The sequence below is a fragment of the Aspergillus neoniger genome, assembly GCF_003184625.1.
Source record: "Aspergillus neoniger CBS 115656 unplaced genomic scaffold BO87scaffold_7, whole genome shotgun sequence".
NCBI classification, from domain to species: Eukaryota; Fungi; Ascomycota; class Eurotiomycetes; order Eurotiales; family Aspergillaceae; genus Aspergillus; species Aspergillus neoniger.
This window is the reverse complement of record NW_020291135.1, coordinates 23,355-51,283: the sequence shown is the minus strand read 5'-3', so window position 1 is coordinate 51,283 and position 27,929 is coordinate 23,355. Positions and strand designations below refer to the sequence as shown.

Here is a 27,929-nt window from a genome sequence, read left to right as displayed (position 1 = left end):
TTGAAGCTTGCAATTCGGAGAAGAAGGCGAAAAAAGCAAAGCCGACGAATGAAGAAGCCCGAATTTCCCGCCGCTGTTCGGCCTCGCCTTTTTTTCGTGCCCCAGGATTCGCTCTGTTGCTCTCTCTCTTCCTCTCCACTTCTGCTGGTCCGCTTCTCATCTCCTCTCCTCTCCTCTCCTCGCCTCTCCCCTCGCATTGCGCTCTCTAAAAGTATTCTTCTTATTTCTTTAATATCCCTCCCTCCTCTCCGTCTTCTCCCAGCATCCCTGCGCCATGTCGTTCTGGAAAGAAGCGTGCCTGAACCTGCGTCATGCCGTTCCCAAGGCCGGGAACAGCATCGGTCGCACTCAATCCAAACAATTCCTCACCTCTTCCTACTCGACTCAGACACCCCGAGTGATTGCCTCAAGCAGACTGTCCATAAACGCCCGGAGGAACTTCCCGAGCCAACAGTCGTGGATGGCTCGCCGCAGCTTTTCCGTCACGGCCGGTGCTCAACACGGCCATATCACGCCGCCAAAGCCCGGGGAGGAGTGAGTCATCGCGAACGCTGGCTTCGTATACTACCTATACTAATGATTTATGCGCAGAATCAATGTGACTTTTGTCGACAAGGATGGCGTGAAGATTGATCTCCAGGTCTCCGAGGGCGACAACTTGCTAGATATCGCACAGGCAAATGATATCGAGATGGAAGGTGTGTAATGCCAGTTATCGCGGATGCGCGGAATTATAGGGGCATAGTGACTGACAAACGCTGGAAACTTTCAGGTGCCTGTGGTGGCTCATGCGCCTGCTCGACTTGCCATGTGATCGTCGAGGACCCGGACATGTTTGATAAGATGGAAGAGCCGTCGGACGACGAGAACGACATGCTGGATCTGGCGTTCGGTCTGACGGAGACCTCCCGGTTGGGATGTCAAGTGGCGATGAGCAAGGACCTCGACGGCCTCGTGGTCCGGCTGCCGTCGATGACTCGAAACTTGCAGGCAAGCGACTTCGAGCCCAAGAAATAAGAGAGCTTTGTACGAGTATATACGAGAGGCGACCGGGGATGAGGGACGGACTGTATGATTATCCAAGCGCATACACTGGGGAGGGGTTCCAGGTCTATCTATGGTTATTGTGGGCTCATTGGTTTGTAAACGAACGTCTCTATTGGGTATACCGATCTCCATTCACTTTTTGGCATGAAAGTACCTGTAAATAGCATATCACTTTTTAATCCAAACACTTGAGACAAAATGAAACAGAAACAACAGTAGAGCAACCCCTCAAACGCCCAAGGTATGCCAGGTCTTGAACAGCGAACAGAAACTTCTCGTAAAACTCCTTAAGCCTCCTCGATCTTCAACGGCTTGCCCTTCTTCCCGCTAATCAGGTCCAAGAAGCCCTGCTTGCTGACTTCGTTCACGGCCTTCTCGCGCTCGCCGATACCAACGGTACCCTTCTTGCGCTCTGCCTTGGCTGCTTCCTCTCCGCGCACCTGAGCGGCGCGGACGGCATTGAACAGCTTCACCACACCACGCTGGGCAATCTTGCGCAAACGCTTCTCCTCCTCAGCAACGGCACCCGCCTGGCCACGCTCCAGACCCATGACATCGCGAACACGGCCACGGTCCAGCTCTTCCTTCTTCTCCGCACGCAGCTTGGCCCGCGCTTGCCGATCCAGCTTCTCCTCCGCCACGTCGGTGCTCTTCTGGGCAGCGGCTTTGCTGCGCGCCAGCACGGGGTCGTCTCGAACGGATGTGGGGAGTTTGGTGGACAGGATCTTCGCGATAGAGGTGGAGAAGGCCGAGGGATCATTGCGCTTGGAGACAGCTCTGCGACCCATCGTCGCAGGTGCAGAAGTATCGGAGTCGGCACCCTCTTCATCGTCGGATCCTTCAGAATCGATTTCAGACTCAACATCACCATCCTCCTCGTCTTCGTCGGCTTCCTCCTCGTCGGAGCTTTCGTCTTTCTCCGCCGCTTTGCTCTTCGTAGAGGCGCCAATCGACTTGGTCTGCTTCTTGGGCTGCTTCACTTGAACTTCCTCATCGTCGGAATCGGCCAAACTGACAGCCTTGAAATCGGTGGGTTCGTCGTCTTCGGACTCTTCTTCGGAGCTGCTGTGGTATTCGCGCTGCTTTCTGAACTTCTTCTTGGGACCGGCCTGCAACGACTCGAGGACCTTGCGCTTTTTCATGTGGGGAGGCATTTTGACGGTTGATATTAACTATTTCAAAATTGACTGGAAGAAATATAACTTAAATCCGAATGTGGGAGGAGATATGAAGTGGAAAATGCAATGAACTTGCATTGAATCCCGAACTTTTTTTCCCAGCAATTTTTGGGTCCCTCGCGGGCGGCCAGCAACGCACGACTGTGATTGGCCGCGGGGCTCTCCGCATCGCTTCGCCCGCGCAGTTGGCCTCTCAGTCCATCGATTCATCCAACTCGCTGCATCCTCCATTCGTTTTCTACTGTCGTCTCTGCCACCTTTCACGAACTCTGGCAGCAAGTGACGCATATTTTAATTTGTACATGCTTTAATTTGGTTTATTCCCTTTCGACAAGAATACCCCCGCCATGGTCCTTCAGGATCTCGGGCGGCGAATCAACGCCGCCGTCAATGACCTGACTCGCTCCAACAATTTGGACGAGAAGGTAAGAATCAGATCTTTCTTTCCGGGCTGATGTATGTACTGACCGCAAATAGGCCTTTGATGACATGATTAAAGAGATCTGCGCCGCCCTGCTGTCCGCCGACGTCAACGTCCGCCTGGTCCAGTCCCTCCGCAAGTCCATCAAGTCCAGCGTCAACTTTGCCTCTCTTCCTGCCGCCGTGAACAAGAAGCGTTTGATTCAAAAGGCCGTCTTCGATGAGCTAGTCTCCCTGGTTGATCCCCATGCGGAGCCCTTCCGTCCCAAGAAGGGCCGCTCCAACGTGATCATGTTCGTCGGTCTGCAGGGTGCCGGTAAAACCACCACTTGTACCAAGCTGGCCCGCCATTACCAGATGCGCGGCTTCAAGACTGCCCTCGTCTGTGCCGATACCTTCCGTGCTGGTGCTTTCGACCAGCTGAAGCAGAATGCCACCAAAGCCAAGATCCCCTACTACGGTAGCTTGACGCAAACCGACCCCGCCATTGTGGCGGCCGAGGGTGTGGCCAAGTTCAAGAAGGAGCGTTTCGAAATCATCATTGTCGATACTAGTGGTCGTCACAAGCAGGAAGAAGAGCTCTTCACCGAAATGACCCAGATTCAGACCGCCGTCACCCCCGACCAGACCATCCTCGTCCTCGACAGCACCATCGGTCAGGCTGCCGAAGCCCAGTCCTCTGCCTTCAAGGCCACCGCAGACTTCGGAGCCATCATCATCACCAAGACGGATGGTCACGCCGCAGGTGGTGGTGCTATTTCCGCCGTCGCTGCCACCCACACCCCCATCATCTACCTCGGTACCGGTGAGCACCTGATGGACCTGGAACGCTTCGAGCCAAAGGCCTTCATCCAGAAGCTACTGGGTATGGGTGATATGGCCGGACTGGTGGAGCACGTACAAGCCGTGACCAAGGACTCGGCCTCCGCCAAGGAAACCTACAAGCACATCTCAGAAGGTATCTACACGCTGCGTGACTTCCGCGAGAACATCACCTCCATCATGAAGATGGGACCCCTCTCCAAGCTCTCCGGCATGATTCCCGGTCTCTCCAACCTGACTGCGGGTCTCGATGACGAAGACGGCTCCATGAAGCTCCGTCGCATGATCTACATCTTCGACAGTATGACGGCCGCCGAACTCGACGGCGATGGCAAGAATTTCGTCGAACAACCCAGCCGCATGGTCCGTATCGCCTGCGGAAGCGGTACCACCGTCCGCGAAGTGGAAGACCTGCTCTCCCAGCACCGCATGATGGCCGGCATGGCCAAGCGTGTCGGTGGACAGAAGAAGCAGATGCAGCGCGCCCAGAACATGCTCAAGGGTGGTAACAAGGAGCAGCAGCTCGCCGCCATGCAGAAGCGCATGGCCGCAATGGGTGGTGCCGGCGGTGGTGGATTCCCCGGTATGCCCGGCATGGGCGACATGGCCAAGATGATGCAAATGCTGCAAGGTCAAGGAGGTGGAGGCGGCGGTGGTCTGCCCGGTCTAGGTGGAATGGATCTACAAAGTATGATGAGCCAGATGAGTGGGTTGATGGGCGGTGGCGGTGGTGGTGGTGGAGGCCGCGGTAGAGGACGGTGATTGTGATGATGACGATGATGCACGCATTTCGAAACTCCTTTTTGATTCATGTTTTCGCGTTGTTACCATTCCATGATTATATTACTACACCTGTGTCTCCGTCTCTTCTTTTCGTTTGATTGTTAAGAGACTGAGGATATATGCCTTGCTTCAGTTCAGTCATCATTCACCTCATTCGTCGATTGTAACTAGCATATGATGGTGTTGGGCGTGACTTGATTTTACTTTTGCTTATCTTTTTTTTCTTTTTCGCTAATATCTGACTCGCCCTGTGGGGCATAAATCTATGCTATGGAAGCTTACTTTTTATCTTTTCTGTCTTACAAGATATATACTACCACTACTAAAATTATAGTATATCACAAGTCACAAATAGTAGATTATTCAGAATAAATTATCTTAAGAACAGTAATGCCAAACACCACCGAAAGAAGCGAGAAATATATTAATTGTCCAATCACAGACCCCATACCAATAAATCAATCAATCCACCCTCTCCACCCGTCTAACTCTATCCAATACCCCATAGGCCTGCTCCAAGACAAACGAGCGCACACGACCTACCGTTTCCTCAACGCGGCCAATCACCGTCTTGACAGCTGCATCCCACGTACTATCCTCCTCGCGATCATCCAAGAGGAGCTTACCCGGCGGGAAGCGAGGGTGTTTCCAGGTCGACGCAGAGGCAACCACAGCCTCCTGGCCAGACAGAGGCACAGCAAGAGAGTATTTCCAGATCAGGTCGGTATTGACGTAGAGGGAATAAGTGAAGACAGAGCTGGGAACGGAGATGGTCTTGCCAGTTGAGGTGGTGATGAGCTCATCTTGGACGTCAATGTCGATAAGACCGTATTTGGTGTTTCCGTCGGGGATGTATTTGATGGCGACGTCTTCGTCGTCGTCCTGACGGTAGGTCCGGATGGGGAGGTAGAACATGTTGAGCGGGCCGACGCAGAACTCGTGCAGCCCTTCGCCTGCGGTGTTGGGGAGGAGTTCCTCGTGGCTGAAGTCGAGGTCGGGGTCTGGGAAGCGCGTGGCTCCGAATTCGTGACGGTCCCCGCTGAGGAGGACGATGCGGACGCCGAGTTCGCGCTCTGCGCGCCACATGGCTTCGAAGACGGTGCGGCGTTCGTTGAGGAATCCTCCCCATGTGTCGGTGGTGCCGACATGCCAGTTCTTGGTGAAGGGGACGCTGGAGGCTACGATCTTCCAGCGGACTTCGGCTGGTTCGGGACGGGCGAGGAAGGCGAGGAGAGACTGGAGCTGTGCGGAGCCGAGGATAGTGGAGTTGGGTTGGGCAGGCTCGGAACGGTAGGTGCGCGTGTCTACCATGAAGAATGAAGCTGGACCATTGATGAATGAGAAATAGGTGGTGTTTTCGGGCTTAGCAAAGGGTGTTGGCGGGATGGGAGGGTTCGCGCTGACGTGGTAATGGATGTAGGGCTCCGCGGCGGCGGGATATGGCGCCGTGGTGTTTCCCTTGGACCAGTCATTCTCGATCTCGTGGTCATCTAGTGTGTGGATCCAAGGGAGACCATCTTGGGCTTTGTTCCATGACGGGGAGGAATAGACCCGGCGGTACTCGCTACGGTAGTGAGAGATTGAGGAGCCAAAGCGCTGAGGCACGTCGACGTAAATGAAATCACCTAGGAACAACATGAATGCTGGTCGGAGCAGGGACGGCAGTCGATTGACCGTCTCTGTCATCATCTCAAGTCCCGGGATGCGTAGTGGATGCGATAGCGGGTTGTAGGGGAAATTCGCCTTCATGCAGCTCGATGTGAGGAAGCTTAAACGGTTGGTTGATTTAGAGCCGGGCATCGGCGCGGTGACGAAAGAGCCCGTCAGATTGTTGGATAGAGAATAGCGGTACGCGGATGAGGGCTCCAGGTTCTTGATAGTTACGGTGGTTGTGAAGTCCGTCGAATCCGTCAGCGAGTAAATCACGCCTTCTTCTGTCCATCGCGAGGGGTCCTTCTCCGTTGGCTGATAGTATACAATCAAGGGTAGCTGAGCCGGGTCGGGTTCGCGGACCAGCAAATTCGCGGTAGTCGGAGAGACGTAGCCAATACGAGAGAAAGCAAGGTCATTGCTGGGATAGAGGATGAAGCCTCGTCCCACGAAGTCTAGGGTGAGGAGGGCGAGAACAATGTTGATCAGGACGGTCAAACGCGTTGACAGCGGTAGTCGGGGGGACGGCAGCCCAGTCAGCAAAACCTTGAGGACGCCTTCAGTTGGCGGCGGAGATCCTATAGGATGTTACTTTGTGTGCTTTTGAGGGGGTTGAGCCTGCTCATGTTGAGCCTACTTACTGGAAGCAGGTTGAGCATCCTCATTGCCCTTGCGCCGATCGGTATTGCTCTGGTCGCTCGGCCGGCCAAGCGACACCAATGAAGCTAGGTAAACAGCTAGAAATGTGACTATAATAGGTGGAAAATGATGGCCGGGGATCTATATAGCTCCAATTAGCTACCATGATTGCGTAGGCCATGAAGAACAGTCAACGCACCCAGCGGAGGAAGAAGAAGGCTGTCGCTCGGAGGGCCGCGGAGCTCGTAGCAGCAGCTACGCGGGGAATAGACACCATGGCGTCGAGAAGCTGTCGACACGATCTACGCGGATGAAGAGGAATCAGAGCATCACCAGCTCATGCAGCTCTTCCAGAGCGACAGACGAAAAGGAGAACAAGAGAGGTAGTTAAGGGAGAAGAAGAAGCAATTCACAGTTAGTCGAGTAGATCAACTGATTAATCCGAAAAGGCCGACCGGATGAGGCGCCGCAGCGATGACGACATGCTCTCCAACCCAAAACAACATCAAGCCACCAAGCCATGTATAAGTCAGTTGTTATTCTCAATTGCTCTATAATTATATATGCAAGGCTTGGAAGCTGCAAGTTATGTATTTATCGCTGCTGCATCATGTCCCGAAGAAGATTCATCAAGCTGTTGGCCATGGGTCCCGAGCGCATCATGCGCGCAACGTGTAGCACCTCCTTCATATTCATGCTCAAGCTCATCGCCGCCGCCCACTGCCAGGGCGCTTCGCGGTCTCCCGGTTTCGAGTTGAAGTATTCCCAACCCATCACGCCTCCGAAGTTGGGGAAGCGTTCAACCAGCAGACCTAGGATCGGCCCGATCTTTTCCAATGGTACATAGCCCTGCGATCCATTCCCGGGATTCGTCAACAGCCCGTACACCACCCGGTTCGGGGCCCAGCCCTGTGCAATTATAGTAGCATACATCCGAGGGTCGTCTGGATGGCCCCAACCATTATAAAACTGGGTATTATACCAGCTAATTTTGGAGGCTCGCTGTCGCTCTAGCTCGCGATAGTCGAAGCCGGACAGGTTGCCCATGCCCAGCATGGCCGCCGCCACTGGAGCCAACGTAATGATGAAGTCGTCACCCATGTCGAGCTTGAGCCGGTCGATCAGCCGGATAATGCCCGACAACGACATCTCTTCCTCCACATCCAGATCCAGCCCGTCCAGTTCATGGCGCCGCACCATGTCCCGCAAGGGTTGATAGTATAGTTCAAATTTCTCCTCATTACCGTCCAGGCAGCGGAATGAGCCCTGCGCCGCGCCTCCCAGGAGTCCCATGACACGAACCCCGCTCTGCTTCACGGCGGGCACTTCGGCCCATAGCGGTTCATACAGCGGCATATGAGGCGGATCATTATTGAGAGTAATGTGCTGTGGATCGGCATTGAGGTGAAAAGCGGCCAGGATGATGTGGGTGACGCCAGTATTGTTGTCCAGCAGCGGCAGCATGGAGCAATACTGGCCATCAGGACAGATCGTCTGATGATAGAGGATCACCCGAGGGCGCTCGGGTTGCGGAGACACAGGAGGCATCTTTGAAGTTGGCCCTCAAGAGGAGAATTAAATCACTTGCTGGTATAAAAGAAGAGCAAGAGTGTGTAGGATGCGCGCAATGGCGCTCTTTGATGGTTTCAGCGGGGAATGGGAGCCATGCGTAATCCGTCAATGAATGGCCCACTGATTAGCCGTTCAGGTCTCGCCTATCAGTTTGGGATGGATGTGAAACCCGACCTGCAGGAGATCAAAAGGCTGCATGAAAACAACCCTTCATGGCAAGCATATGCAGTGAATCCTAACTGGAGAGGTCTTGCTTTGATCATGCGCTCTGTTGGAGACTCTTTTCTGTGTCACCTTCTATGTGATTATGTCAGCATCACCGGCTTTGTTGGCCATCAACACCAAATCAATCACCAACTATTCAATCTAAACCCTTGCTACACAGGTATGACAAATCAAGAGCCATACATGCTATTCCAGTTGCCACTGTCTGTCAGTTTGATACTACAGTCTGGGTGATAGACATGAACAAGCTTGAGATTCACTTCTGTGTACTCTGTAGATTGAAGCAGTTCAGGGAGCTCCGCAACTCACTTCTTCTGCGCAAAGGCATTGAGCACGTTTCTTTAAATCTATCTCCTCATGTACTCCATTAGTCTTATCGTTCTATTCTCTTTCATAATCTCTTGATCCTCAAGCCATTATCGTCCTCGCCTTCATATCTATCTACGTAGTTAACAATTAAGTAAATATAGTCTCGGTGGACCCCAATGCGGAGCTACCTAGATCGCGCTAGTCCTCATTGAGCTTTCCCGGCTCTTTCTGCCTGAGGATACAGGCCAGCAAAGACGGGCCAATTGCGGTTCCTGCCTGCCTGGGGCTGCCATGTTTGACGGGATCCTCCATCCATCTTCCACTCTTTCTCCCATTCAGAGCAAATTACTAGTTGTTAACGACGCGCATTCTCCCTCCCGATCGCCTATCCTTATCGGCCCATTTATCCACAACCCCTATTCTCCGAAGAATCGATGATGTGCCTGATTGGGACGTGAAGTTGTGACCGATCTTATCGCATATGTTACCCTGATCAATAAACAATCCCAATCGTTTCCGCCGTCATGGACACGACTTCCCACGACACCGTCGGCGCGTCCACGCTGGCAACTCCCCTCTTCATGCCTTCATCGCCACCGTCTCATCCCGACCAGGGAGAGAGCTATTCTCCGGTCAGCACAAGAAGCTTCCGTTTTAGTTCGCACGGCGCGACCGGCGCAGACCTCGATGACGCGCGTTCGCCGCAACGCCGCTCCCCCAAATCCTCCAGAGCGTCCTCTCTCGAGCGCGCCGCGAACGAGATCGATGCCCGTCTGGCGCAGTACACAGTCGACTTCAGCCAGTTTCCGAGCAACCACGCGCTGGATGAGGAGCCCCTGGAGGAGTTGAGACTGCCACATGAGGACAACTTGTCCGACGTCGGTGGTCCGGATGACTTTACTGCCAATTTGGAGAAGTACCTTATGGGGGAGGATGATACCATGGACCACAAGCATTTCAGCATAGACCACATGGAGCGCGACCTGTTCGAGCCAGAACTCCATTCCGATGCTGAGCACGAGTCAGAACCCGAGCCGGAGCTGCAGGACGAACTTCCCCAGCCGCAATCCCAGCCACAGATCCAGAGACAAGAAGCGAAACAACCCCAGCAGCAGGAAGACTCCCAGAAAAACTCTCAATTGCACCAACCAGCTGTTGAAGATGAGCCGGAGGTCAGCGGATACAGTGAATTTGGGCCTCCTGTCGACATGTCTACCCCGTCGCACCTGCTACGTCGGGCCGGCGGACTCGGGAAAGATATAACCCATCTCGAAAATATTGAAGAAGATCCGGATGATGAGATGGAAGCGATTACAACTACACCCTCCGTTCGCAAGCACAAGCGCACTTCCAGTAAGAATGAGAAAGACGTAACCGAGGATCTGCGCCGGCAGATTGCAGAGCTTAAGGATGCGCTGCGCGAGCGTGATGAACAACTGGAAAGGAACCACAGACGTGTTTTGGAAGCAGCCTCTGCAGGAGAGCAAATCAAGCACCTACAAGGGGAGCTACAGAGAAAGTCGGAACTGCTCGAAGAGCTGTACGCTAAACGCAGCGACGAGACACTACTTCGCGAGCAAATCCAGCTTCTACAGAAACAAAACCAGGAGAAAGAGTCCTTCCTCCAGAAGTCTACCATGAACGCATCCGAGCTGGGCACTTTGCAAAAGCAGATGAGTGACATGCAGAAAGAGCTGCAGAGTCGAAGCTCGCACCCCGATATCGACACCGAGCGCCTTGAAACGATCGCCTATCTGCGCCAGCAATTGGACTTGGCTCAGGAGCAGCTGCGAAAGCGCGACGCAACCTTGGACGAGACAATGGGCAAGCTAAAGGAGGTTACAACTGCCAAGGAGCAGCAGCTCCGGGAGAAGAATAGCGAAATCGATGGCCTCAAAGCTCAGGTCAGCGACAATCTCCTAGAGGTCGAAAAGCTGAAAAGGGAGCTTGACCGTGTCAACCAGGCATACGAGACACTTGAGGAAAGAATCGCGTCTCTGGAAACTAAGAACCGCCCACTAGAAGAGAAGAACAGCACGCTAGAAGCCGATCTAACGCGCGCACAATCGCAAGTCACCGCGCAAGAGAATGCCCTCAAAGCGATGGCAGCGGACCTCCCGCTCGAGACGGGCAACACCTACACTGAGATCCTAGAATTGATCAAAGACCTCGGCCAGCCCAGCGTTCGACGCACACCAGACCCCTTCGCCAAGGACAAACTCCCCCAGGACCAAGACACGTCCCAAGACTTCGAACTCAAACACTTCCACGAAGAACTATTAAAGCTCCAAACCGAACTAGCAGAAGCCACCTCAGCGAAAACAACCCTCGAGCTACAACTGACCCGCTCGCAAGACCAAGCCACAGAAGCACAAACCCTCATCCACTCCATCGAAACCGAAAACACGCGCCTAACCAAACGCGCGGACGAGCTCAAGTCCTCCCTCGACAAAGCCCAACAAGAGCTATCCCAAGCCAACGAAGAACGCACGCGGGCCCTGGAAACCATCACTCGTCTCAAGAAGGAACAAGAGGACCTCCAAAAAGTCACCCAACAGCAACCCAGCCCACCCCCATCCCCTCCAACAAACACCCACCAACCCCAACCTCAATCCACCTCCCCATCCACAACCCAAATCCAAACCCTCCAAACCGAACTCACCACCCTCCGCGCCACCAACACCAACCTCCAAACCCTCCTCACCAGCACCTCCAACCGCGAAACCAAACTCAAAGCCCACATCCTCACCCTGCGCGACCGGCAACAAACCGAACTCCGCGCGCAGAGAACCAAGATCGAACACCTCGAATCCATCATCGCCACGAAGGACGAAACCGCCGCTGCAGTCGACGAACGCATCGCGCGGTCCGTCGAGAAGCGCGAGAAGGAGTGGCAGCGGCGCGTGGATCTCCTGCTCAAGGAGCGTGAGAGGATGAGTCGTGCGTTGATGTGGTCGTGGGGTGAGAAGGAAATGGGGAGTGTCAAGGAAAATGATAAGGAGAATGTGACTGTCGATGAGAAGGGGAGGAAGAGACAGGCGTATCGGTATAAGTATGCTACTGGGGTGGATGGGGAGTTGAAGACGAAGTCGTCGCAGTCTCGGTCGGGGTCGAAGAGGGCTTGAGCAGCTTAGCTATCTTAGTTCATCTGGACCCTATGGTTTCTCTGGCTGATTACCTTCTTGTGGATCTGGTCGTTTGTTTGTTTGTTTGTTCGTTTGGCCTCCCCACTTGCTAATCTTGTGGGATTGCGGCATTACTATCTAGGACTGGGGTCTTCTATGGTGTCTCGGGTATATACATTTACAAACGGTTGGGCTGGAGGTGCCGGTGTTGTGTTGTGTGCTGTATAATGGGGAATGGCTTTGGTTTCTTGTCCTGTGGCGTTTGGGGTTGTTTTCGATTGGTCGGGTTGAGACGTACATAAGACGGTAGTTAATCTGATCCTACATTTCAATTGATCCAAAAAAAAAAAAAGAGTATAATATATGATGATTGCATAGTACAGAGAAACTAGTAAGCAGAAAAATAAAATCATAATAGTATTCAATCAAATAGTATATGGCAAGAAAGGTAAACAAAGGAAAAAAAGAAGCGTGCTAGTATACATTTTATATCAATCATGAGCCAATAAGAACGTGATAATAGACCCGATTAAATCATAGCCAGTCCGACCCGCAGACTTCAGTTCAAAATGCGTACATGCCGTGGGCACTAGTAGTTCGCGTGGTACCTCTATACGTGTTTCCATCAGCGAAGATGTCTTCCGGTTCATCAACAGAGGCCCCGGACTCGCGGATACAGTCTAGACTGGATGTTGTGCCGAACCCTCCACAGGTGTTGCTGCGGGGCCGTCGGGTGCTGGAGTACACGATTTCGACGTCGTTTCGACGCCTCCGTGAGGGCATTCGACGGTGGGTGTCAAAATACGATCGACGAGCGTAACGGCTTTGCTGGGGATGGTACTGGCTTTGTGTGTGTCGCGGGATCTGGCATGCTTCAAACCGGTAGACTTGGCTTCGTCGTCCGCTCGAACGAATTGAGTTTTGGCGTCTGGATCGTCCGTGCTGCGATAGAGAGCCATGGTAGCTGTGATTCGGCTGCCGTGGTGGGATCGGCGGTACGGCCGGGGGTTTGGGCCGAGAGAAGTTGTACTGGCTAGTTATTGGAGCTGTGTGTGACGTCTTGGATCTCTGAACTCTGAGTGGCTCTGGTGCGACAACTTCGGGGGCATCAGCTGAGCTGCTTGATATTGATCGTGGAAGCGTGCTTCCTTCGGACCGACTGGTTTTAAGCTCAGGGTTACTGGTCGTCATGGAAAATATAGACCTCTCCACAGGAGGAGAGGAGGGGAATGGAAGTTCCACAGGGGAAGATGCCAGTGGGTGTCCAGGGGCATATTCCCTTTTGGGAGTCGGCGGTGGCTCGATGTTGTCTGTTGAGTGCTCTCCTGCTAGTTGCTCAACGTCCGCAACAGCATCGGGACCAGCGAGAGCAAGGATGTCAGGGTCCGATGATAACGAGATCTGACTTGCGAAAACCTTGGGAAGGAGTCGGAAAGGGGATCCAGAGGGTTGGTGCCTTTGATGTCTGAACTGTGGGGATCCCGGGAGTTCTGCCAGTACAGCCTGATGATGAGGGTCGTAAGGAGCCCTTAACGTGGCTTTGGGAGATGTAACTGAGAAATTTGAACTGACTTCGGAGTTTGTTCCATCCCTGGAAGAATTCTTGGATGGCGTGCCATCCACGGAGAGTGTAGTTCCAGAGTATATGCCTGAGCCCTCTGATTCACATTTGGTGTCGAGCTTCAAGTGGGGTTTCTCATGTACGGATGCAGGATGTTCAATACTACCAGCTTTACAAATGGAGTTGCTGCTTGATGACAGGTACAAGTCTCTCCCAAATGTCACATCAGGCCTGCGGCAAACGTGATATATGTCATTTTCCAGACTGACGTGGCTTCCCATCGTTGAGCTGGCAGACATCTTGTCATCGCACGTCGATAATTGTGGTTTGTACACCCCGAGAAGGGATATGTCGTACGGACGCTCGCAGAGTTCCCTTGAGCAGAAGAAAAGACACACAGTCACGCTGCTGCGAGTCAGTAAACACATCGGAAACTGGGTCCAGCAGACCTACAATGATATGATAGAAACAATGACAGAAGCCCGTTGAAGCGCGCAGCTGATACCGATCTTCCAGAAGTCACCACCACCATCATCCGCTAGACAGTACACCTGCTGCGAAACCACGACTAATCCTGCTGCGCTGGCTGCGATCCAAATGAGTATCGTCAGTCGCAGGATGTAGGTACAAGCGGCATTCAGCAAAGCTTTCTGACTCGCGAATCCTACAACCTTGTTGTATTGCCAGGCAAGGAGGCTGTGGAGAGCGACAAGAGGAACGGTGAAGAATGACTAGTGTCCGTCAGCATATTTACCAGCCGTCCAGGTCAAGGCAGACTTACCGCGACAAGAGCCAGTACCAAGCTCGGGGTCATCTTTGAGTCCACACGGCGGATCCCATACAGATAAAGCACGATGGCCCATTCAATGAAGGAGTCGAAGAGCATGACATATAAGGAGATGAATATCACTACCTTGGTCCAAACGCCTCCTTTTGGGGAGGCTATCGAACGGTTGAACATGATGGACCGCGTCGAGAGTAGCTGGAACCAGCTGCGCAACGGCTTTGGTTAACAGAACTCGCCAAGCATCCAGTGGTCTGAGAGGTTAGTGATGATAGAAATCGATGTGTCGGAAAGAATAGGTAGGTGCAGACCATAAAGAACATGTGGGTGCTTTGACGCGACGGGGAAACAATGGAAGAGAAGCAAAACAATGGGCTATGGCCGACTAAAAGGATGTATATGCTGAATGAAAGGCCTCGCGCGTGAACGCGGAGGACCGAGGGGTTGGAATGGGCGATTCCGAGGCATGCCCACTAGCAGAATAGGGAATTGGTAGGAATATGGCCTGTGGTGTTTGTTGTCACTGCCTAATATGGGAGAGCTGTCCTTGAGGAATGCAGACTAACTGGCATCCGCGGCCATTGGACCATTGCGCGACTACCATAGTTTGCCCCTATTCTCCTGTTGAGTGTTAGTCATCGGAGGTATTATGCACATCCTTGGGATTCAATTGCAAATTATGTTTCATCAGGGATCGAGTGTTAGCCCTGTGTGTGAGTAATAAGGCGAATTTTCTCCTTGAGAAAACCGCGATTGAATCCCAGCGTCATCATCGCGTGGTAAACGCGGGTTGTCAAAGCTAAAGTGGGCGCACGTAGTGAGACAGAGCGGTCAAGTATAGAATGCAGGATGCGATGCAGAATCCAGGGCTGCAGATAGATAAGGCTAGGGATGAGCGGAGAGCCAAAGGGGACTCCATCGCCATGATGTGGTTGAAGGCGAGGAAAGGGATGGGACACGTGATAGGCAGCAGACTCACAGGGAGTCACTCGCTCCAACTTTCTCGCCTTTTCTCCTCTCTTCCCTTCTGTCCCTCGTCTCATCCTACTTATTTTGCCTCCTTTCCCCTCTGGTGAGGTTTCTGCAAGGAAAGACCCTACTACAAGTTTATTTATAAGGGCAACCAAGTAACGCCGACACACAAAAGCATGAAGGGCTGGGAACAGGAACCGATTTCTCTACTCCCTGAGTCACTTCATACCAGTAAAATGTGTTTCCTATAGTTCTAATTGATTTGGGCCAGCAGGGTGGTGTGCAGGTGGTTCATTTGCGCTATGGCGTCATCGCCTGTGTTTATAAACCCTAGAAGATCCATGCATTGAGGCCTCCCAAACTGATCTATAATTGGCCATGTCCTGTAGTACTATTTACATTACTCAGATTGAATGCAGAGCACCCGGTAGGAGTTCAATTCTGAGTTATGATGTTCATAAATAACGGAAGTGGTGGAGCTGAATCTCACCTGACGCTATTCACTCTCACCATTCGGCAATCTAGCACTATGCTCTCGACGAATGGCCTGAACATGTTCCCGTTGACTATTTTTATCGCTGGGCTCTAAGGGCTATAATCTTTCTACAGTAAATTTTCCATGTGTGAGAGTGCTCGTCCATATCCCGGCTGCTTCGTATAGAGTGTTATACCATATCTATATGCTGTGATGTGCGCCCTCATCACATATTCTTCATTGAATTCATGGAACGAACAGGCCACAGTTATAGAGATATACATTGTCTCGGAAGTCATTAGCATGTTTTGATCAAATCCTGAAATGTCAAGCCAGAAATCGCGTGCATAGTGGAAGTCATACTTATATACTACTAGTGGGCAATATATATCTTTCGATACTACACCCATTACAACTACTATACAGCTCACACCAACATTTCATATCGTCGATGATCTCCTGCTATCCTGACCAAGACCACTGGTATCCTCCGTCATTCCATTTCTTCAACAAGCTTCCTAATACATCTTTCCGACTCATGCACCCCCAATCTACAACTAGAGTACTTTGTTGACAAAACATACTACCACATATGGAATTTGTGGCTGCCTATACAGAGTCCTCCATATGATGTTTATTTATAGCAAAACAACAGAATACCAAAACATAACTCATCGCTGGTCATAGTACTGCTAGTACGCATATGCCATAATCAGTGCATACTATCAACGTGATGCTCATCCGAAAGAGGGATCCACAGGAATTCTCCCACATGCCAAGTCCTCTCTTGTGGGAGCTGAAGGCGTGAAACTTGCCCCAAACCGGCTACATTCCGGGTTTTATCAGTCCCACCGCATTGTTCATTTTAATTAAGCCCCAAACTCGATGATGGTTCGGGCGGATGGACGGCGCGCGCGGGAAGGTTAATGTTTGTGTTTATTGTTTACTCTTTGAGTTCGTGTTTGTTGAGACTCCTATACGCGTTTTTGGTCAAAGTAATGATGGCATAGGGTGCTATCTTCTGGGAGTAGGCTGCAGCATTCTTGGGGAATCTCACTATTCCGATACCTATCTCTACTGGGTAGGTAGTTCAATTGCTTGTAATTTCAGGCATATTAATCTGCCAGGCCTAATGACTATCGTACCTGTAGCAGTTACAGTAACCCATGATTGCGTTGTCGATGTAGATGTTGACCACAATCAACTAGTATAGCTACTACTAGTAACCCTGCCATGGCCATCACGTGTTCACTGCTTCCCAATTCGCTTTCCGCATCTTCAAAGAAATCAATCCATCGCTAGTTAAACCACAGGCGAACCCAGACTGATTGACCTTATAATCAGCTGGACGGGGCTTTTCCCCGATCTGCATACTCAGAATGCCCGATGCCCCGAAGCTGGGTCCAATCAACGACTGCGCCTTGTACAAGCATTTCATCCTTTTTGCGATTGCAACTCTCCGAAAGATACGCCCCTTTGAAGGAAGCGTTCTGATGTTAACAGATCGGATCTGTGTCAAATACGGAAAACTCGTAGACTTGACAGAGGCAGCTGCTATGCGTTTTATTTCACAAAACACAACTATACCAGTTCCCAAAGTCCTCTGCGCCTTTACACATCGGAATTGCACCTACATAGTGATGGAAAGAATCAAAGGGAACTACATTGGTGCCGGATGGGTTTATCGAAGTGAGGAGTCAAAGGCAAAGATTCTTACTCAGTTAAAGAGTATGGTTGAGGAGATGCGAAGACTCCCACCCCCAGCAGGTATGGGTGTGGGCTCTGTTGTGGACGGGTCGCTCTACGATTGCCGTGTGCCGGGCACTTCCCTACGTTTTGGGCCCTTTCCAAGTGTCCAAGAATTCCATCGACATTTGCGAGGTGGGATGGATTTCGATTCGAGACTTGATCCGGTAGTACAAGAGTTGATCAGACAACACGATAAATCTTTTCCTATTGCATTTACACATGGCGATCTCAGTAGCCTCAATATTCTGGCCCGCGAGGATACTATCGTTGGGATTATTGACTGGGAGACTGCGGGCTGGTATCCATCTTACTGGGAATATACTACAGCTTGTCAAGTCAATCCTCAGAACTCGTTTTGGATCAATGAAATCGATAAGTTTATCACCCCTATGCCGGACGAACTAGCAATGGAACGAACTCGCCAGAAGTATTTCGGAGACTATTGAGCAGTAATTTTCTCCTTGATTACTTTAGACTATAGTCTTTGATCGTCTTATTAATATGGGGAGTGAGCTTGCTCATATCTTGCAGAGTCGCATTCCTCGCGTCCGTTTTCTATAGATTCTATATATACACAATATAATTTCTGAGGATTTCGATCAACAAGCGCCGATTTGAAAACAATGATTGACTGGCATAAGTAATCTTTGTTTCCCCGACCAGGCACTTTCATCACCGGATATATATACCCTTACTGATGAGCAATACACTCAATCTCGATATCCGTATTCAGGGGCAAAGTCTTAACCGTCACGCATCTACCCATCCAATCAACATCAGTCAGCCATACATACTCACTCTTACATCCCAACACCTAACCCTCCCCCACATTCATAAAACCCACACAGTAGCAGAGCAAGGGAAAAAAAGAAAAGAATAAACTCACGTCCGACAAGGCTTAACATCCCCCCAGTACTGCACATAGACAGAGTTCATCTCGGCAAAGTCATCCATATTCGACAAGAACACAGTAACCTTGAGAACCTTGGTGAGATCACTACCGGCGGCTTCGAGAACGTTTCCGAGGTTTTTGATGCATTGGTGCTATTGTATTCCAACGTATTCAATTAGCGAATCATTGGCGTGAGAAATGATATATGATAATTATGTATGTACCGTGTGCGCTTTGATATCGCCATCAATGATCTTGCCGGTTTCTGCGTCCATAGCTACCGAGCCGGAGCAGTAGACGACGCCGTTGGAGACGATGGCTTGGGAATAGATGCCGGGGAGGGCCTTGGGGGCTTTGTCGGTTGTGATGGGGGTTTTGGTGGCCATTTTGGTGTGATTATCTTGTTTTTTTGTTCAAGTGATTGATGTTGGGGTTGATGAAGTTGTTCGGCCTTATTGATCGTGCTTGAAGGAGGTAGTATGATGGATTCTCCTGGTGCTGGTAAGTTATATATATCATACAACTATTAACCGCACTTAGTTAACTAGACAGCATCTATGAGTCATTACTACTACAAACCCCCTCTTACACGGGTAAGTAACTCCCAATTTCGATACAGGTACGATTACGAAAAAGTCATCGCCTGCCTTTTTGCTCGCCTCGCTACCACTGGAGCTGTCAGTGATTTAGTGGTGGGGGTGGGGAAAGGTGAGGGGACGGAACTGGAAGGGTCTCTCTTATCGCGGGTTACTAAGGAAGTTCCTCCTCGTTATCAGGATCATCAACCAGCCGTGAGGGGAAAGGAACACAAACAGGAAAGTCGAGCCGGAATGCATCCCCTCGTTGATCCCTTGCGCTCGGACACTGACCGCGATGTAACCGAGGAATACAACATGGAGGCTGGCATTGATTGTCAGATAGATAGGATAGAGTTACCAACTCCTTTTCTTTCCTTCTTCGAACACAACAGAGACCTTCCATCTGTAAAGAGTGAAATCAATCGAACAGTGACTTACCACTTTCATCATGTCCCTTACCAATCCCCAACCCCCATACCCCCTCCACCCCTCGGTGCAGGACAAACTCGATCCCGAATATGTCGCATTCTACAACCAGTATGTGATGAAACAGCAGCAGGTCCATTTGCAGCCTGTTGCGGCCTCGCGATCGAGCGGCGTCCTGATCCCAGGCGGGGGTCCCGTTCTACCTGTTGGGCAGACCATTGACCTTCGTCTTCCACGTCGCGTCACAGAGGGCCCAGAAGTCCCTGTGCGAGTGTTTGTGCCCGAAGGCACTGCGCCGGCATCCGGATGGCCGGTCATGCTGTATTTCCATGGCGGTGGATGGGTGCTGGGAAACATTGACACGGAGAATCCAGTCTGCTCGAATCTCTGTGTGAGGGGTCGCTGTGTTGTATTGACGGTGGATTACCGGTATGTATCTATTTCGAGAGTCTCTGCATGCAATTGAGCTGGATGGAATGAACTGACAAGATATTCTTCGAAAGCCTCGCACCTGAGCATCCCTGGCCCGCTGCCGTCCACGACTGCTGGGAGGCTCTCCTCTGGTTGACTTCCCAAGGACCCTCTCAACTTCCCATCGATATCAGCAAGATCGCGACCGGTGGATCATCAGCGGGTGGAAACCTGGCCTGCATAATCACCCAGAAAGCCCTGACACTGTCGCCTCCTGTTCACTTCAAGGCACAGCTGCTCTCCGTACCGGTGACGGATAACACGGCCAGCGTGGAAACGAACCGTGCCTATAGGGAGTACGAGCATACACCGGCCCTTCCCGCAGCAAAGATGCTCTGGTATCGGAACCACTATCTGCCGAATCAAAAGGATTGGGATAACCCTGAGGCGAGCCCCTTGTTCTGGACGGGCGATTGGTCTGCCCTGCCCCGGGCTTTAGTCATGGTGGGTGAGCTGGATGTGCTGCGAACGGAGGGAGAACAGTATTCCGAAAGGTTGAAGCAGGCTGGCGTTCAGGTGGATTTGCAGGTTATGAAGGGCATGCCTCATCCATTCTTGGCTATGGACGCTGTGTTGAAGGAGGGGAAACGGTCTATTACTTTGATGTGCGATCTACTGACGGAGGTATTTTGGACGAAGTCTTAGGGAGAAGCAACAGGGGTACCCTGAAATAGAACTAATCAGTATGCTCATATGCTATGACTGTCCACATGTCGAACTCACTCTTGGCCATTTCATAAGGAGGGTGGCAGGAACGTACTAGTAGCCACTATATCTTAGGGTAAGTATAGCGCAGTGAGCTATCCTCGACCAGGTCCATTGGAATGCGTATCGGATTATGAACCAAAGGTCACGGAAATTTACTGGAGCTTCTGTCCCACGCTGTCCCTTTGTGACACATGTAGCTAACGGCGTGTAACGTGGCACCCTTTGCTGCAGGTGTAACCTAGCTACTCTGCAGCACATGGATTGTCGACCCCTTCTTGGGTAGATTGCCATCCCAGCTTCAGCATTGTAGCTGTATACCTGTTCCTCCTTCTGTGTGCTTGGTTCTCCTCTGTCAGGATGCAGGTTGGCGCAGCCTCTAACCGTAGCTAGTTCGTATATGGCTTTCACTTCTTCCCCAGCAGGAGTTGATTGTCGGTGCAACACGGATTATTATGACATGCCACTGTGTCTCTGGCCAAGCTAGGGCGATGCCATTGCACAAAGATTCCTGCAAGCTTTTAGTTTTGTCATCCTCGGGGGTTTCATACTGTTCCCCGGTGTAGTACGCGAGTATCGTCACAGCCAGGAAAACATCATATGCTTGGCCTGTCTTACAAACAAGCCTCTCTGAGAGAACGAGATCATAGACGTGGAGAGACACAACCGGATTGAAAGTAGCAATCCCAGCCCTGTGAGACTTTTGGTACGGATAAATGCCTCACACCGTACTCTGTGTCTATGTTCCTTATAGGTGTGGTATCCACCGACCAATGGATTTTGAGAGACAACGGGGAATTGCTGGGGCATCCGACGGCCCTGGCCATAAGGCTCTGTGACCGTTCATTTCCACTTCTCGCCAGATTGCAGCACGCTAACCCCTTCAGAGGAGCAGTATCAAAGGTGCAATTTCCGGTTTTCCGATGCATGACTCCGACGTCGCTTAACGCCTGGTTATAGTGGAAGCTACTAATCACCAATCCATTACCCCCAGTGGTTCCCCTCTGTACGAACAGGTACACTGGCCCATGTAGCCAGGAAGGTCCGTGGTCGGCCGGAGTCCGCTTGAGGCCTAGTGGGGTATCTGGCTGGTGGATGGGTCGACTAAGAAAGTATCTAGTCAAGGTGTGATTATTTGGACCAGGAGAAGAAAAGACCAATGGACTGTCGGCTAAGGAGGATATTCGTCGGTGGCGTTCCTTCAGAACACTGTCATGTCAGATTTCTCATTTTTCATTCGGGCTCAACTATTTCTGCTTCTGAATTGAACATCCGCCCATAACATAAAACAACAACTCTGTACAGTAATAGTTCCTGATTGTCGATCGGTTGATCCGGTCAACTCCGAGAGCCTTAAGCAACGGAGAAGAGCCGTTCCGTGGGTCCGGTCTAATGATTTGACTTTTCATTCCTCGCCATCACAACAATCAGAAGGCGAGAGGCGAAGGTAAGACATTGGAGCCCAAAGTTTAGCCCGGACGTTTCCCAGCCTGACCAGTGGCCTGTCAGGCTCTATATCCCGACTCTATGATTGGTGTTCCTGACCACCAGTGTTCCACCAGGGACCCCTAGCTAGTCCCGATCAAGCTACTTCCTTATGGACACTAACCCTAACTGGGGATAAAACATAACACGGACACGGTATTGTCACCACAATACCAGGATCGCGCCCACCGCAGGGTCCAGGACTAGACTAGCTCCCCTCCAGGCAGGCCTCCAGGTCCATGGAAGCCATCCATTCCCACCTCGCTATCTCCATCCATCTCTCATCTTCCGGCCTCTATCTGTCCAGAAAATTGATCTCTGCTCATTTCATATCCACCTTTTATCGAGGCTACATTCGACTATGAAGCACTACTTTTTCTTTCTCCACTTAGGCTATAATTCAAGCACCGCCAGAGCCTAGACGTTGTGAGTAGTGTATATCGCTTTTGCCTCTTGTTGTCCATTTCGACCGAGACTAACCATAATAGTCGGACCCTGATGCGGCTCTACACCAGGCATTTACTCAATCAGGGTGCTCGGATGCCTGCTGTTGCCTTGAGCGTAATGTCGGCCCTCAAATCTTCCATCCTCCGGATCCAGTCACGTCCTCTTCTGGCCGGTGACCCCTGGTGCTCCCGTATCAAGCGCCTCGTTAGCTTCAATATTCCCTGCTGCTAGCACAAAAATGGAGTACTTTCTCCATCGCCTGATTGTCCGGTTGCACTTGCCAAGCCATATCATCCGCATGATAATTTCGGTTGTGCTCGTTGGATGAACTTTGTATTTGGGATATTGGAGCTAATGACTAGGAAGATGCAATGGGGTTCGCTGACCCCCCAAAACGCCTATATCCTATAATGTTATATACCCTCCTTGCCCACTGGTTCTCTCACCAGTGCCTCATTCTTCGACGTTCATTTGCGGAGACACTCCTTAGTAGCAGACATTTGTCTGCGTCCTTTCGTTGAACCACCAAGGCCTCCTTACTGGCTTGCGGCTTCCTTACGCCTGCCAGTTGCCACTCCTTCGATATGGTGTTCAAGCCTCTTACCATTGCTGCGGCGGTAGCCGGTCTCACTCCTTTTGTGTCTGCTTTCGATGCCCAGGCAAAGTCCAACGTTGCCGTCTACTACGTATGTTCCGACCACTCGATCGCCCACTTAATAATACTGACTTGTACTTATCTGTCTCCAGGGTCAAGGATATGGTCAACAAAGATTGAGCCACTTCTGCCAGGAAACTTCGTTGGATATTATCAACCTTGGCTTCATCAATACTTTCCCGGACCAGGGACCTGCCGGGTGGCCGGGTAGTAACTTCGGCAATCAGTGTGATGGCCTAACATATGAAATTGACGGCGTCTCAACGGAGCTTCTTTCTGGTTGTCACCAAATTGCAGAAGATATTCCCATCTGCCAGGAAGCAGGAAAGAAGGTTTTCCTGTCCCTCGGTGGTGCCTCTCCCGATAACCAGCAGATTTTGTCAGATGCCTCTGCTGTCCAATTCGCCGATTTCCTCTGGGGTGCCTTCGGTCCGCAGACGGAGGAATGGGTGTCGAATGATGGCCCTCGTCCTTTTGGTGACGTTGTTGTCGATGGGTTCGATTTCGACATCGAGCACAACGGCGGTTTTGGTATGTCTCTCTGCCCGTAAATTCTTGTTATTAATCTGCACCACCGCTAATCGTGAGCAGGATATGCGACTATGGTCAATCGGTTCAGAGAGCTTTTTGCCTTGGTCCCCGAGCGTACCTTTTACATCTCTGGTGCCCCCCAATGCCCGATACCCGACCCTCAACTCAGTGATGCGATTGCCCAATCCCCCTTTGACTTCGTTTGGGTGCAATTCTATAACACTGCTGGCTGTGCCGCTAGTGACTCTATCAATGGTGTCAGCACCGGCTTCAACTTTGACGACTGGGTGGATGTCATCAAGCGTGGAGCCAACCCGGACGCAAAGCTCTATGTGGGATTGCCTGCCGGTCCCGCTGCAGCAGGAACTGGGTACTACCTGACCCCGGAGGAAGTCTATCCTCTGGTGAATGTGTATATGAACCTCTACCCGGAGACGTTTGGAGGTATCATGCTTTGGGAAGCAACGGCTTCGGATGAGAATACGTTCAATGGGCTCACATTTGCCGACTTAATCAAAGACATCCTGGTTGCAGTTGATCCTTCGCCACCGGTTCCCAGCCCTTCGTCTAGCAGTGCTATCGCCTCAAGCACACCTGCGGTGTCGAGTACCCCTGTTTCATCAAGCGCTCCTGCTTCATTCACCTCGACTCCGTCAAGCAGTCCAGTTCCGTCAAGCTCTGCTGTTTCTACTCCCGCGGTTCCGAGTACAACCGAGTCTTCAAGTACTCCTGTGGTGTCAAGCAGCGTCTCTGCGTCAAGTAGCCCTATCGCATCAAGCCCTGTGGCGTCCAGCTCTTCAGTTCCATCCAGCACTGCTATTGCCTCCAGCACTCCAGTGGCAAGCAGCGCGCCCGTGACCACCAGTGCCGCTGGTGCTTCCAGCTCACCGATTGTCCCCAGCTCCCCGGTTGCCTCTAGCCCTGCTGTTCCCTCCAGCTCTGCTGTTACATCTAACACTCCCGTGGCCTCCAGCTCTGTTGTTGCCTCCAGCTCTCCTATTGTGTCAAGCAAACCGGCGGCATCTAGCCCAGCTATCATTTCCAGCACCCCGGCGGTCAGCACCCCTGTGGCATCCAGCGCTCCCGCTGTCTCTAGCTCTGCTACTGCATCTGGATCCGCTATTGTGTCCAGCTCCGCTATTGCGTCCAGCTCTGCTATTGCGTCCAGCTCTGCTATTGTGTCTAGCAAGCCAGCAGCATCTAGCCCTGCCATTGTTTCCAGTACTCCGGCGGTCAGCACCCCTGTGGCGTCCAGCACTCCCGTTGTCTCTAGCTCTGCTATTGCATCCAGCTCCCCTGTTGTGTCAAGCACCCCTGCGGTATCAAGCAGCCCTGCTGTCTCGAGTTCTCCTGTGATATCGAGCACTCCTGCCATGTCAAGCAGCCCGTCTGCATCAAGGACCCCCATCATTCCAAGCTCGGCTGCCAGTTCTGCCATTGCATCGAGCTCTCCCATTCCTTCGAGCTCCATTGTAAGGTCGAGCACTCTGCTTCATTCCAGCTCACCGGCCCTGTCGAGCATTCACACCTCCAGCAACCCTGTGGTGCCAAGCAGCTCAGCCATTTCCCTCCCTCCTTCAAGCACGCCTGTCCGTTCAACTTCATCTGTTGCTCCAGGAAAGTCATCCAGTGTTCCTGTTATTTCAAAGCCATCCTCCACGATCATTGCGACTTTCACCAGTTCTTCTGGGTCATTGCCCTCTTCCAGCACTCCCGCTGGGACCGGGGTTCCATCATCTACCCTGTCACATCCGTCTAGCACACCGTTACTGTCAAGCTCACCTGTCAGCTCTGCCGAGCCGGTCTCTTCAAGTTCTGCTGTAGGATCCAGCGTGGGTTCCTCGTCCAGTGTGGTCCCTGGAGTGTCGACCAGGTCAAGCTTTTCAGTTGTTCCCTCTGGTACGCCCATCGCATCTGTTTCGGGAACAACAATCGTGTCTGCTACTTCCTCGTCAAGCGGACCGGGCAGTCCCACCGTGTCAAGCTCCATCAACACGTCGAGCACAGATGCTTCAACACGCACTTCTGCTTCTTCTGTGGAGTCTACCTCCTCGGGATCGGTGGTTACATCGGTGACCTCATCCGGCGCCCCTCATGCGTCAAGCTCCACCAGCTCCGTTGTTACCACCATCCCATCGGTGCCTTCTGACAGCTCGTCCTCGTCTGGTAGTGAAGTAACGTCGAGCACCGAGTCTGCTAGCTCAGCATCAGGCCAGACTGGAGCGAAAACAACTTCCGTTTCTTCGGGCAGCTCGGGAGCAGCCAGCACCTCAACCTCCGGTGCCGCTGCAAATGGCTCGGGTGCTCAGGACAGCACAAAGTCTACTGATCACGCCAGCACCTTTTCCTCGTCGTACTCGACTCCCTTGGGCAGCGTTTCAAGACAAACAGACGGCGCAACTACCGTTCCAACTGGTGTACCAACCGGCAACGGTAGTGGACTCGCTCCGATTACTTCCAACATCACATCTGCCCCGGCGGTACCTTCGGTCACGTCCAGCGGCTCGGAGCCCACCATCACTACCACGGTCATTGTGACTTCTTACATTGACATCTGCCCCGAAGGGTTCACCACGATCACCACGACTTATACCACTACTTACTGTCCTGCAACGGCGTCTGCCACAGCCACCGTCACCAACCCTCCCGGCGCTCCAGCGCAGATCACTAGTCCTAGCGTCCCTGAGGGCTGGACGACGACTGTGACCGTATGCACTCACTGCGCTCCCACACCGACTACTGTCACTCTTACTTTGCCGGCCACCAATCGGCCGTCAGGGCTGGCATCCTCGACCAGCGCACCGAACTCTCCTGAAGACTGGACCACCACGGTCAGTGTCTGCACCGACTGTGGTCCTACACCTACCACGGTCACGGTCACGGTTCCCGTCAGCGCTGCCACAGGTGTTGATGCGTTGACTGCCAATCCTTCTGGTAGTCAGTCTACCGGAGAGAGCTTGCCCGGCCAAAGTGCCCCTACAGCCCCTACAGCTCCCGCGTCAACAGCCCCCACCACGACTGCGACGGTCATTGTGGCCCCGAGCCAATCGTCAACCAGCCAGCCGGTAATTCTTGGAACCGGCAGCGTCCGTGCCTCATCGACCTTCCATATCCAGCCATCCCAGAGCGGATCCCGAGTGCCTGTGGCTCCCAGCGGCACGGCCGCCGGCGTGTCGCCCGTATTCACGGGCGCGGCTTCACGGGTGTCACAACTGCAACACGGTGCAGGTGCAGTGTCAGCGTTTGCGCTGTTCCTCTTGGCAGCCATCTAGACGACGTGCTTCCTAGCTTACGAAATACTTTCGCCATGAGAACCCACAAGCCACTTGGACCAAGTGCTTGGGATGTAATGCTTAATCTCAGGATGATACTACCACCTTACTGTCTGTCATGTATTTAACTTTCATTCTCCCAGCGATCTAGCTGTACACTTTACGACCAGTATATTACTTAGCCATAAACAAAATGCCATTCTTTCAAATCCACAAAGGAATCAAAACATATGGAATCCCAGTAATGCCCCAGGCAGCCAAGATCAGCCAAGACGGGACGATCCGGATGTGCCAAGGCGTGATATGGAGGGGGAAGTGATGCGTTGTACGATGGATCTCGAGACCCTGAAGTTTCAGCCGTGGTTTCAAACTTTCTCTCAGGCTTTTTTGAGTGGAAGACAAGTCGTCGTGACTGTGTCTAGACACGGTCGATTGATGCCTGATGCCCATCTGACCTTGAGAAAGATGGTGTGTGTGGCCATGGCCTGGCCCCCCCAAGGTCATCGACCACCGCATGGCACAACGATAGGCTAAGGAGAACTTCGGCCCCCCGGGGCGACTAAGCCGGATGAAGGAAGTGATGAGCAGCGCAAGAGGATTGTTTTCTCTGCGTATTAATCGCAAGATGTTGAGTAGTTTTGTATTCCAATTCATAACTAGTAATACAATACATACAACTTACTGTATAAGTAGATACGATGATACCATACCGCACTAAAATTAATCCATGCATATCAGAAAAAACAAAACACCGCCATGATTAATGATGCACGGAGTGAGTGAGTGAGTGAGTGACCAAGCCACAATCGATCACCGGGAGCATAGCCACCACTACCACCACTGGGGTAAATTAGCATGGGATGATCAAGTCAGTCACATACTCAAACCAGTCAATCAATCATTTCTTGGCCCGCCCCTCTTTCCCTTCCCTTCCCCCTCCCCCCTGAACAGGAACTGAAAATGGAACTGGTAGACTAAGTGAGAGTTATTATGGGTGGGTGCACTGGGTGGATTTGCTAAAATGAAACAGCCGGGATTGGAGAACGAACAATGAGAGGGACCCTTGCCCCTCTTTTTGTGTCTTACTTTTCTAGTACAAAGTAGGCAATTCTCCTGAATTGCCCACCTAAGTAGTGAATAGCCACAATTCATGCCA

The 27,929-nt window shown here is 51.9% G+C and overlaps 11 protein-coding genes across 11 annotated transcripts; 5 read left to right on the top strand and 6 right to left on the bottom strand.

Moving 5' to 3' along the window:
* The first annotated feature begins 116 nt into the window (after positions 1 to 116).
* On the top strand, positions 117 to 1,240 carry BO87DRAFT_373951 (ferredoxin family 2Fe-2S iron-sulfur cluster binding protein). The gene is made up of 3 exons (XM_025622678.1): positions 117 to 534; positions 592 to 698; positions 773 to 1,240. The coding sequence occupies exons 1-3, from the start codon at positions 275 to 277 to the stop codon at positions 1,015 to 1,017; spliced, it is 612 nt and encodes a 203-aa protein (XP_025482395.1). The 5' UTR covers positions 117 to 274; the 3' UTR covers positions 1,018 to 1,240.
* BO87DRAFT_373950 (rRNA-processing protein RRP15) lies at positions 1,151 to 2,290 on the bottom strand. Its single transcript, XM_025622677.1, has one exon. The coding sequence runs from the start codon at positions 2,199 to 2,201 to the stop codon at positions 1,335 to 1,337; it is 867 nt and encodes a 288-aa protein (XP_025482394.1). The 5' UTR covers positions 2,202 to 2,290; the 3' UTR covers positions 1,151 to 1,334.
* Positions 2,291 to 2,450: 160 nt separating this feature from the next.
* Positions 2,451 to 4,564, top strand: BO87DRAFT_373949 (RNA-binding signal recognition particle subunit SRP54). Its single transcript, XM_025622676.1, has 2 exons — positions 2,451 to 2,650; positions 2,703 to 4,564. The coding sequence occupies exons 1-2, from the start codon at positions 2,573 to 2,575 to the stop codon at positions 4,227 to 4,229; spliced, it is 1,605 nt and encodes a 534-aa protein (XP_025482393.1). The 5' UTR covers positions 2,451 to 2,572; the 3' UTR covers positions 4,230 to 4,564.
* A 148-nt stretch (positions 4,565 to 4,712) lies between these two features.
* BO87DRAFT_394578 (alkaline phosphatase family protein) lies at positions 4,713 to 6,816 on the bottom strand (the record flags this gene model as incomplete). The annotated part of the gene is made up of 3 exons (XM_025625129.1): positions 4,713 to 6,478; positions 6,542 to 6,680; positions 6,739 to 6,816. The coding sequence occupies 3 exons, from the start codon at positions 6,814 to 6,816 to the stop codon at positions 4,713 to 4,715; spliced, it is 1,983 nt and encodes a 660-aa protein (XP_025482392.1).
* A 317-nt stretch (positions 6,817 to 7,133) lies between these two features.
* On the bottom strand, positions 7,134 to 8,087 carry BO87DRAFT_384064 (putative class III chitinase; the record flags this gene model as incomplete). The annotated part of the gene is made up of 1 exon (XM_025624678.1): positions 7,134 to 8,087. One exon carries the CDS (start codon positions 8,085 to 8,087, stop codon positions 7,134 to 7,136), a length of 954 nt encoding a protein of 317 aa, XP_025482391.1.
* Positions 8,088 to 12,334: 4,247 nt separating this feature from the next.
* On the bottom strand, positions 12,335 to 14,292 carry BO87DRAFT_394576 (uncharacterized protein; the record flags this gene model as incomplete). The annotated part of the gene is made up of 3 exons (XM_025625128.1): positions 12,335 to 13,736; positions 13,785 to 14,062; positions 14,113 to 14,292. 3 exons carry the CDS (start codon positions 14,290 to 14,292, stop codon positions 12,335 to 12,337), a joined length of 1,860 nt encoding a protein of 619 aa, XP_025482390.1.
* Positions 14,293 to 16,941: 2,649 nt separating this feature from the next.
* BO87DRAFT_413664 (aminoglycoside phosphotransferase family protein) lies at positions 16,942 to 17,757 on the top strand (the record flags this gene model as incomplete). Its single annotated transcript, XM_025626587.1, has 1 exon — positions 16,942 to 17,757. The coding sequence occupies one exon, from the start codon at positions 16,942 to 16,944 to the stop codon at positions 17,755 to 17,757; it is 816 nt and encodes a 271-aa protein (XP_025482389.1).
* A 101-nt stretch (positions 17,758 to 17,858) lies between these two features.
* Positions 17,859 to 18,667, bottom strand: BO87DRAFT_373945 (putative L-PSP endoribonuclease family protein Brt1). Its single transcript, XM_025622675.1, has 3 exons — positions 18,428 to 18,667; positions 18,198 to 18,355; positions 17,859 to 18,069 (listed from the first exon to the last, which is right to left on the bottom strand). Exons 1-3 carry the CDS (start codon positions 18,587 to 18,589, stop codon positions 18,003 to 18,005), a joined length of 387 nt encoding a protein of 128 aa, XP_025482388.1. The 5' UTR covers positions 18,590 to 18,667; the 3' UTR covers positions 17,859 to 18,002.
* A 392-nt stretch (positions 18,668 to 19,059) lies between these two features.
* Positions 19,060 to 20,350, top strand: BO87DRAFT_404619 (lipase). The gene is made up of 2 exons (XM_025625875.1): positions 19,060 to 19,636; positions 19,711 to 20,350. The coding sequence occupies exons 1-2, from the start codon at positions 19,230 to 19,232 to the stop codon at positions 20,321 to 20,323; spliced, it is 1,020 nt and encodes a 339-aa protein (XP_025482387.1). The 5' UTR covers positions 19,060 to 19,229; the 3' UTR covers positions 20,324 to 20,350.
* A 2,141-nt stretch (positions 20,351 to 22,491) lies between these two features.
* On the top strand, positions 22,492 to 26,992 carry chiA1 (class III chitinase ChiA1). Its single transcript, XM_025620234.1, has 3 exons — positions 22,492 to 23,001; positions 23,063 to 23,501; positions 23,562 to 26,992. Exons 1-3 carry the CDS (start codon positions 22,900 to 22,902, stop codon positions 26,771 to 26,773), a joined length of 3,753 nt encoding a protein of 1,250 aa, XP_025482386.1. The 5' UTR covers positions 22,492 to 22,899; the 3' UTR covers positions 26,774 to 26,992.
* Positions 26,874 to 27,366, bottom strand: BO87DRAFT_216869 (uncharacterized protein). Its single transcript, XM_025618658.1, has one exon. The coding sequence runs from the start codon at positions 27,287 to 27,289 to the stop codon at positions 26,978 to 26,980; it is 312 nt and encodes a 103-aa protein (XP_025482385.1). The 5' UTR covers positions 27,290 to 27,366; the 3' UTR covers positions 26,874 to 26,977.
* Between the last annotated feature and the right edge of the window lie 563 nt (positions 27,367 to 27,929).